Source organism: Triticum urartu, chromosome 5A, assembly GCF_056163025.1.
Source record: "Triticum urartu cultivar PI428250 chromosome 5A, HENAU_Tu73, whole genome shotgun sequence".
Taxonomy (NCBI): domain Eukaryota; kingdom Viridiplantae; phylum Streptophyta; class Magnoliopsida; order Poales; family Poaceae; genus Triticum; species Triticum urartu.
Window position 1 is genome coordinate 601,901,780 of NC_141877.1, and position 10,627 is coordinate 601,912,406.

Here is a 10,627-nt window from a genome sequence, read left to right on the forward strand (position 1 = left end):
ACTCAAAATGAAGCATCAAGTGGATACAAACATAATGAGCACACACCCGGCCTCTGCATATCTAGGATGCACACAACCAACACCAACACACACAATTAAACATACGGCAAAGAGCAAAGTCATATAAGACCAAAGCTATGCTTAAGTGAAGAAAAGAAATACTAAAGCAGTCAAAACAGCAATTGACAAACTACAACAACAGCTACACAGCTATCCAGTATTTACTTCTGTTCTGGTAAATCACGTAGCTTCTGCTTCTAATTGCGAGGACATGATCGAGCACATCACCGGCAAGCGTTATATGTATGTTTTTAGAAGAAGAAAAAAGAATTTTGGAAAACATTTTGTTGAACTTTGTTAAGCTTGGTATTATGATGTATTCTTACTACCCCGGCGCAAGCAAATCACCCATGGTAAGCATACAACTTACCATGGCACGTCGTTATGATTTAGGACAACCACAAAGCTATATATGCATGGTACTTTTCGATATGAGTCATGTCGTTTCTCAAATGCTCAAAACACTGAAATGAAAAGTTATGGGCTGAACTATTATGTCAACCCATATGAGTTACAAAAAATAGCACACTCTTTTCCATTATACACCTTCCACCTATCAAAGCCCATGACAGTGAATATATCTGAGCCATGCTTCTCAATTGGTTTTCTTGAAAAGAAGAAACAAGGCAAGCAATATGCACGATCTTTGGAAGGTGAATAGTCTATCCAAGCAAATTATTTGAATCAACTATATACTGAAATCGACGGTGGTGTTTTGTGGTTCATATTATATGGATGTTCTCTCATGTACAGCTACAGGAATCCAATGTTTCGTTGAAAGTTTGCATATGAATTAAATTGACATTGTAGACGTTATACGCACCATGTTCCTCTGTGACCGGATCAGCAGCGGTGTTGGAGCTTGAACCACTGGTTTGAAAAGTATAATTATTGTGGTGCCATCCTTTTCATGAGCCAAAACAGCACTCTCAAGTAGGAGTAACTATTGGTTTGTAGTATTATCAAACTGACAACTATAATACTCCTTCCGTTCCTAAATATTTGTCTTCTTAGAGATTTCAATGGACTATCACATACGGATGTATAAGACATATTTTTGAGTGTAGATTCACTCATTTTACTTCGTATGTAATCACTTGCTAAAATATCTAGAAAGACAAATATTTAGGGACGGAGGGAGTATTCCTTACTAATCACTGGACCAGGTTAGGGAATGTCTGTGGCACACGGCAATTGTGCCCTTGTGTAACAACGATTTTGTTTTCTCTCCCCCGCTCTCTTTTCTACCCACGAACAAATGGTTAGGAGAGGCAGTTTCCCCACGGGCGCCAACAAGGCCGCGAATTCCTCTCCTCTCCGGCGACGGGAGAGGGGCGGGATCCCGGTTCTCTTCTGGCTTGTAAATAGTCTTGGGGACAGTGCGTTCTGCGGCGCCGTTGGGATGGTGGGAGTAGCGTCCCGAGAATAAATCTGCATCGGCTCCATTCCCACACTGGTAATGTCTTCAAGGGCGGCATCTCGAAGCTGTATGTCATGTCTACTCGTTGTGGTTTAGGTTTCCTGGTTGACGTCGGCGAGACGGTGACGGCGACGTCTCCATTGGAAGTTTGTGCCCACCTACTTCTTCCTCATTGATGTGATGCTCCTTCCAACATCATAGAGGAGCAGGGTGTGGCTGGTGGTTACTACCTTTGGTGGTGGCGTTAGTGTGCGGAACATGATGGTCTGTCTGGAAAGAGAGAAGAAGTATGTGGATTGCGGATCTAGTGGTCTTCCTCGAGGCACGAAAAGTTCTGGATCGGTGTCCAGGCCCCCGGCCGACATGCCACAAAGTTATGTGCCCTGCCGCGTGCGGCGTGCCTAGTCTTCGGTCACAAAACCCAAAACGACGATGGTGCCTCCGTGGCTATGGCAAAGATGGAGGCCTTTCTCCTCTTTCTCCAGCGAGTTTCTCGACAATGTTGGAGGTTGGAGATGGTCGACAATTTCAGCGTGTGCAAGGAGCCCCGGGGATTTGATTGTTTCTTCGTTTCTCTCAGGCTCCGTCGTGCAAGGTTTCTAGGATAGATGTTCGGTCCCCGTGTGTTTCTTTGTTTCTATGTATGTGGGTTCATGTAAACTCTCTTTGGTTTAATGGAATGCATGGTTATCTAAAAAAAGACAATTGCACCCATGCAGCTTCGCTAATCACTAGCGTCCGACATAAACGCCCAACGAAGCCCTAGCATGGGTAATGACGGCGTTGTCGTTAGCAAAACGATCAACAACCGAGAATAGATCAATGATGGATTGTCTATTCAACACTCATAGTGTCAACTTGAATCTAAAATACGCACTCCGCAAGCTATGTGGGCTGGCCCATCCGAGCAGGTTTTTCTCGCTGCTTTGGTTTTTTTTGCTTTTACTTTATCTTTTTTTATTTTTCTCTTGGTTTTTCTGATAGTTTTAAACTATTTTTCAATTGTTTCCTTTTCAGAGTTTTTTTTGTTTTTTGGGAAAACTACGTGTGTTTTTTTCTCAAAAGTGTATAAACATAAATCTAGTCATGTGTTGGTATTTCCAAAATAATATTTTTTTAAAATCTGAACACTTTCGTTAAATACATGAAATCCTTTACAAAATAAGCGAACTTTTTTTTACACACGAAGACTTATTTACATGCACCATTTTCAAACACGACACAAACATTTTTTCTGTATGCATCAACATTTTTGCTGAGGTGTAAGAATATTTTCTTAATTTTCCCGCCCTAATTGTTTTGATAAGGTATAAATACACTTTTTACAAACCTGGCATGTGTTCCAACCTGTGACCTTTAGATGCAAAAAAGAAAGAAAGAAAAACATGTGAGCCACTACGTGATCAATTTTTTACACGTTATAGTAAATAAAAAAATGAGACCTGCCAGGACTGGCCCTTAGCGATTTATCTCCACTCTTATAAAAAAAACTCGAGTTGGTGATGATGGTGTGTTTGCCATACTGCAATATAGACCGTTCGATCTATATCTAACGGATAGAAAGCAAACTATGACAATTTTGTAAAAAGATACTCACACCGCTCTCTACATTTGCAGATAAGATCTTCCCTCGCTCATCTTTGTCTCCCACAAGATAAACGACTCGTATAAATGCATCTTGATGTTTCGTGCAACGCATGGGCCTCTTGCTAGTTTTTATTGAAAAAGAAACACCTTGAGCATGTTATACTCCCTCCATTCCAAAATACAGTGCGCCCGCGTTTCCCGAGCTCCAACTTTGACCATAAATTTAACCAACGAGACCAACTGCGGCGAGAGAAAAAATTATATAATTGAAAACTTCTTTCGAATACGAATTCACTAATATAATTTTTGCTCCCCGCCGCAATCAGTTTTGGTAGTTAAATTTTCGGTCAAAGTTGAAACACGTGGATAGAGGAAGCACTACATTGTGGAATGGAGGGAGTAGTACATATACATACGGTCTTGTACCTAATTGTTTTGGGCTTGGACCGTTCACCCCACACTGGGGGGCACTCGGAGCTTAGGCCCATGTCTTTGCTCTGCAGATATCGAGTTCCTTGCCAGATCGGACTCGTTACTCCAAAAAAAAAAAGCGAGATCGGACTCGATTCGCAGAAGAAAAAAGTGATCGGGAGCCGATTCGGTTTACCCTCCCCTGTGATCCATGTACTATATAAGAGTAGCGCCGGCGGCAATTAGTTCACGCGTTGAGATCGACGTGAGCTTTGATCCAGGGAAAGAGGCTTGCTGTAGGTACGTGTAACGTGTGCTAGTGCGTGTGAACAAGAACATCGCCGGCGAAGCGGCGATGATGGTGGCGGTCTCCCCCGAGCACCTCCTCGGCGTCCTCTATGGTTTCTCCAGCGGCGGCGCGGAGCTCCTCAAGGCACGGAGGGTCGACGCCGGCGCCCGCCCTGCTGTCCAAGCCGCACACAAGTTCCTCGAAGACCGCGAAAGTCAGCTTAAGGGCTACGAGCCCGTGGCGTCGCGCGGCGGCCTCATCGCCCTCCGCCGCCCATCGCCGCTCGGCCTCTCCCCGCCGCAGCCTTCCGATCTTGTCGTGTGCAACCCCGTCACCGGGCAGCACGTATCCCTGCCGCGCCCGTCCACCTGGGACGAATCTTTCGTGCTCCTCCCCGACGGCGACGGCGACTTCCGCTTGCACGTCGTGAACCTCGAGTTGGCCGACGCCGGGATGCTTCAGGTTCAGACCTTCACGTCATCATCGGCGGAGCCGTCCAAGGGTGCGTGGGGCGCCGTCGTGGCGACCTACGCGCACCTGCCCTTGGGCGCTCCGAGCAGGTTCCTCCGACCGGCGCCGCTTGTCCTCGACGGCGTCGCGTACTGGCTCTGCAAGTCCGAGTCCGAGTGCCTCGGCTACCACGTCCTCGCGCTCCCCCTCGACGGGCGGCGGCAGCCGGCGCCGATCAAGCTCCCGGACAAAGTTCTACAGAGACCAGAACATGACAAGGCGCGCGGGTTCAACGCCGACGACCTCCTCCTAGCGTCGACGATGGTGAACGGGAAGCGGCGGCTGACCCTGGCCGTGGTGAAAAATTTCACAATATCTCTGTGGACACTGGAGGACGACCAGGTGAAGCCAGCGAGGTGGACGCGGCACAAGTTCTTCGACATGTGGAGGATCATGGTGGATCGCGGATGCCCGGCGCCATGGCGGGAGGAGGGAGACAAGCTGGCGCTGGAGTGCTTCTCGGAGGCGAGCGGCAGCCTGCTCTTCCACTTCTACCTTCGCATGTTGCACAAGCTCGATCTCAAGGCCAGCGAGGTGGAGCTATTCGCGGTCTACTGCAAGCGGAACTCGAGCAACATGTGCGAGTACGAGATTAGTTAGAATATTAGTTCAACTCCACGAGATTAGGAGATTTCGTCAACTTAACTGTAAGATTTTTCGGGTATTCGCGCTAGGATCCTAGTTCGTTGAAAAAAAAAAAGCCAGGATCCTAACTCCTTTGCCACGGGACATATTGTTTTGTTACTATACAGATCATAGGTTTTTTATGATTTATGATATCAAACTTAGACTTTACTAACCAGCAAAGGGCCCATATTTGTCCATTTAAATTGTGATGTTGGTTTTAACTTTATGTAAGTCACAATTGTGGTAAACTTCTCAATCTATTTTCTGCCCTCCTTCCGACCGAAGAACAAATGAACCCTTAAAATTATAAAATTGATGAAGTAGTTAAAGTTAAAGAAACTTCGCATGACCCGTATCATCACGAGTAATGCTACATCAACGGGGTGATTTAATATGGAGTTCACGGACTAGTTGAGGTGGACCAATAGAATTGCGGATTAGGGGAGGAAGGGCCCGCACCCCTTGAAATTCAGGGGGGCAAAGATATTTGTTAGAAGGAAGCCCTGTAAAACGCCCGTGATTCTCCATGATTCTAATTTTATTGGTATCATCACCGCGTGGGTGACTCGCTGCGTTAGGGTTCCACGCAGCCACCTCCTTGCACATCGTCCTCCTCACCGTTGTTGCGGCCTCGGCGAGGCCTCACCGCCGCCTCTTCCTCCTACCATAGCCACACACTCCTTCTAAGGTTCATCTATTTTCTCCCCACGCTCTTTCGGCCAAAAAATAAATTCAAACCTCAAAATTATAAATGGAAGTATTTGAAGCTAAGAAACTCAAAACGATGAAGGTGATAAAAAGAGAGCATGAGGCCATGTAAAACGCAAGACGTTTAGAATGGTGCTTGTGAAAATGAATTGTTTTTTTCTAAAGCATTGTTGATTATTTGCATAGTACATGCGTTTATTTAGGCATCTTTTTTTAGTGATTCGAAGATTGAAGATTGCTGACCAGGCCTTTGCTATAAAAATAAACACAACTGCTTTTTAAAAAATCACTTTTTCTTGTACAAGCACTTCCCTAAACATATTGCATTTTTCAGTACATCTAAACACCTTGCATTCCTTTTAGGGGAATATGCGTTGATTTATTGATTACTGAGGACCAAAGGAATGTTTACAATATCATGTGACTGCAGCAGCCAAACATGTCTACCCAACGCCAAAGAATGGGAAAACTTAGCTAAAATGTCTGCTTCAAAATTCCTACTTTCTACTCTCAAAAATGAAGTTACAAACTTCAAACTCTCCTGCACGCTCCTTGATTTCCTTAATGATGGCACCATGTTTACCGCCGGTGTCGCTGCAAATGTCATTCGCCACAGTTTTGCAATCTGAAGATATAAGAATCTTTGTAAGCATCAAGTCATTTGCCAAAGCCATCGCCTCTCTACATGCCAAAGCTTGAAGGCATGGAACATCACAAATCCCTCGCAGGGCGATCGAAGAAGATCCAAGATAATGCCCCTGCTTGTCTCGACAAATCACGGCCACCGCTCCTATATATTTTCCAAAGTCTAAACACCTTGCATTGTTTGCATGGTAGTATATGGTCTCAGAGAAGAAGAAAAAATGGAGGCTTGAGAAAAGGAGCACCACTCCAGAGCAGGCCGGGCTCTCTCCACCCGCTACGTACGTGATCTGCGGGCTTCCACTTTGGGCCCAGAATATCGAATCACAACCTGTCGGCCCAGGAGGCCCATAGCCTAGCCTGCTCTACGAGCCTAGGAGGACTCGGCCGAGTGAATAAAGGGAGGCGAGCGAACACTCGTCGATCCCCACCACTTCACAGGCTCGCGCTCGCCGAGGAGACGAGCGCACGGCCCCCGAACCGGCAGCCGACGGCGAGGGAGCACCGGCTTGGCCCACCCGCCGGCGGCCGGGCATGGCGGGCCAGCCGCCGCAGGGCCCGGAGGACGACTTCCTCGACCAGTTCTTCTCCCTCACCAACTCCCTCTCCGCCGCCGGCCGCCCCTCCGGCGACCAGCCCTTCTCCCTCGCCCTCAGCCTCGACGCCGCCTCGGACGCCTCCGGCAGCAGGGGCGGCATCGGTGACGACGCCGGCCACGCCGCGGTGAGCGCCCCCCTCCGCTTTCCCCCCCTTTTCCCTCTGCCTTTTGCGCTCAACAGAAACGCGCGTGCCGTGGCTTATCTTATCGCCTGCCTCTGCAGGAGCGGGACGGCGTGCAGCTCCCCGGCCTCTTCCCGCCGGTGTTCGGCGGTGGCCTGCAGCCGCCGCACCTCCGCCCCAGCCACCCTCCCCCACAGGTGCGCCTCTGCAGACAAATTGTGCGTGTTTCAGCTTCGAATTTTCAGAATTTGTGCTAACTGCGTCACATCCGGTGGCCTGTCGTGGGTTTCAGATGTTCCACGCGCAGCAGCCGAAGCAGGGCGGGCCGGCCGGCGGGCCACAGCCGCCGGCGCCGAGGCCGAAGGTGCGGGCGCGTCGCGGGCAGGCGACCGATCCCCACAGCATCGCAGAGAGGGTAATGGAATTCATTCCTTCTGTTACCAAACCTTTGAAGTTACGCACTCTGCCTAGCCTAGGCCATTACTCGTTACTGTGCACCCATGCTGTTACCAAATCAAAGGCCTGGGCCCTGGGGTCATGCTTGCACAGTGTCAGTCTGCGACCAAGCAATCACCTCTAACTTGACACCGAAGCGACAAGGTTCCTGTATTCAATTGCATCAATTCACTTGCTGCACAAGTCATCACGGGTTTTAAAAATGGTTTGGCGTTAGCCAAATGATGGGCAGTCATTCGGCGGACGCATTTGGCGTTTTCTCTAAGGCTCGCTAAGTCACGTATTGCCATGTGGTTGTACTACGCTAGATGTCTGCATGCTACCTTTGACTACTCATATGTCATCTTGCAATCCTGCTACTCAGTGAATGTTATACAATTATGCAGCACTATCTACTCTAGTTTTTAAGGTTGGCTGCCTCCTTTAAACTTAATTATGTGCCATATCTCTAGCAGTTGCATGACTGTGTTTGTACGTCGGGCTGTATTCTCCCACTCTGTATTTTTTTAAGCCTGTTTTACGATTCTGGTAGGTGTTTATTCAGGAGTATTCTGAACCATACTTGTTCCAATGCAGCTAAGAAGAGAGAGGATAGCGGAAAGGATGAGGGCCCTACAGGAATTGGTCCCCAATACGAACAAGGTAATCATTCTTAGTTATACTTGTAGATGTTATCATATGGGTGAAGACTTCTGTAGTTCACATGCCTGCCATTGAGCTTCACAGAATTTCAGCAAGTGGTCTGGGATCATGATGTGCTGAAAATATTATATTATCTTTGTGCTTCTTTATTTTGACCAATAACTTTTCAGCTCCAAAAAGATATTATTTTCTATCACGCTCCGTAAGCTTTGTATATGCCTTCCTTTTGAGATAATCTAGTGAGTTCCCTGGTAATCATCTAATTTTTTTTGAAGAACAATACATGCCCAATCGCCACATACAGAGTATTTAATATGTAACATCCAAATATGACAACTAGAAGAAATTCTGAGTCTCCTTTTGAACTACATGCAGACAGATAGGGCAGTTATGCTAGATGAGATCCTGGATTATGTGAAGTTCCTTAGGCTTCAAGTAAAGGTAAGGTTCACTATGCTATTGGATATGAACTGTCAACAACCATTGTGGTTTTAGTCTGATGGAACCTTGATTCCCTGATGTTAGGTGTTAAGCATGAGCAGATTGGGTGGTGCTGGTGCTGTTGCACAACTGGTTTCTGACATTCCACTTTCAGTTAAGGTAAACTTGCCAAAAACTGACTATTGACTAAATATAGCATTGTGCGCTATTACCTTCTTCTATTTTTACTGCATTTCAATTAAGGTAGGCTTATAGTAAAACCGTAGTACTGATTGATCTTTTATTTGGTTCCATATGTTGCACGTAATTCTTGAAATGTTTTTCCTTGGCTTCTTCCACCTACTTCTCTTTTCCTTTCTTTCTTTTCCATGGTGGAAGTTGCTGGCCATACTGCCGATTGAGAAAGCATCACCTGTGGTGCCATGAATATACCAATCAAAGTACATTGTTGTCTTGGTTTATTATACTGAGCATTGCTATAAAAAGTACAATATACAGTTTAGGTTTCCCCTGCAATAACCATTCCCCTTCCTTTACTCCTTTAGAAATTGGCTATCAACATCTTTTTTATTTTAATCTTCTTGCTTTCTTCTTTCTGGGAAGTGGTGCTGAAGGCAGAATCCATTCAGCACCTTATTTCAATTATCGACTTTTTTTATGTCACACTCTGTTCGTCCTTCTTGTTAAAAATCATCTATACTTATTGCTATCAGAGGCCCGTTAGAGAACCTGACACATCCCAGAATTTGCTCCATGATAGTTATAACATAGTGTGCATCATTCTTTCTTGATCAATTGTGCCTTGACTTGAAGTATAAATCTGTCTGGGAGTCCCTTTCCATCTCTAAATTGCCATATCTTTCGGTTGTTGAACTTTTATCCTGCTTTAATTTCGTTAGGGGGAAGCAAGCGATGGTGGGAGCAAACAGCAGATATGGGAAAAGTGGTCAACGGATGGCACGGAAAAACAGGTTGCGAAGCTGATGGACGAGGACATCGGTGCTGCAATGCAATTTCTCCAATCCAAGGCTCTCTGCATGATGCCAGTCTCTCTTGCCATGGCTATCTATGACACACAACATTCACAGGACGGCCAGCCAGTGAAGCCTGAACCCAACAACACTGCCTAGTATAGTAACAGCAGCTGCAACATCCCCGCGGCTGCTAGTAGGCATGCATGAACATGTTATCAAAGTGTTAAGATAAAAACTGCTGGTTCTGATCCACTAACTACAAGGAGGCAGGAAAAGACCTAAAAGATCCTCTCCACTCGAAGTTGTATCGACGGTATATGATGTCACCTACTACCCCTTTTCCATCTTTTGTTCAAAGGTGCTTTTAATTTTCAAGGATATGGTAAGCAATAACCTGATCATGCTCCTACATCTTTCAATACCCCTATGAGTGTGAGTGATGGGGAGAGCTACAAAAGAGTCTTGGCCTGCTCTCATTTTGTTTCTTTTCGGGTCTGTAGTGCACCAGCCATACACTTTGTGGTGGGGGCTGCTTTTCCGGTAGTGGGTGTTTGGGCTAATCAAAAAGGGATTGATTGATGTATGCGTTTGTATGCAGCCCGCGCAAAACGGTTGACAAAATTTGAACACGAGATGAAACGGGAGGCGGTGTCCGATGGTGATGTTCCTTCTCATCACCATTTCTCCAAAGTGGAGATGTAGGCTCCGGTCAAACTGAGGCTGAGCGTGCGTTTAGTGGGTCTGATATCTGTATGCACTAGCAATTTTCTATCTCCGTCGACCGAGTCACACTATAGATAAGAACTTCCATATAAAGTTTTCTCTTCTATTAATGATCAGTCCATAAAAGCCATCATCTATTTTCTGTAATGGCCTACTTCCCCAGATCTGCTTTGCCGACTGATGCGTGTGCAACAGCTGTGCTGTACTGTTCACTGCCGTAACCGCAAGGTTTTCTTGACATTGTGGACTGGTTGTGGGAATCTACAGCCTGGACGATCGAATGATTTTTGTGTGACTTGTTTGTTTGCATCATTGCATGTCACTGTAAATAGCTCACTGACTTGATACGTGCTCGTGTGCTGTTACTAGTTCATAGGTTCTGAGATGACCATGCACAGACTTTATCAATGCCTGTCC

At 46.3% G+C, this 10,627-nt stretch overlaps 1 protein-coding gene across 1 annotated transcript; it reads left to right on the top strand.

Annotated features, from left to right (window-relative positions):
• Positions 1-6,666: 6,666 nt before the first annotated feature.
• Positions 6,667-9,888, top strand: LOC125510963 (transcription factor UNE12). Its single transcript, XM_048676248.2, has 7 exons — positions 6,667-6,977; positions 7,076-7,171; positions 7,267-7,389; positions 8,007-8,072; positions 8,448-8,513; positions 8,598-8,672; positions 9,413-9,888. Exons 1-7 carry the CDS (start codon positions 6,789-6,791, stop codon positions 9,641-9,643), a joined length of 846 nt encoding a protein of 281 aa, XP_048532205.1. The 5' UTR covers positions 6,667-6,788; the 3' UTR covers positions 9,644-9,888.
• The last annotated feature ends 739 nt before the right edge of the window (positions 9,889-10,627 follow it).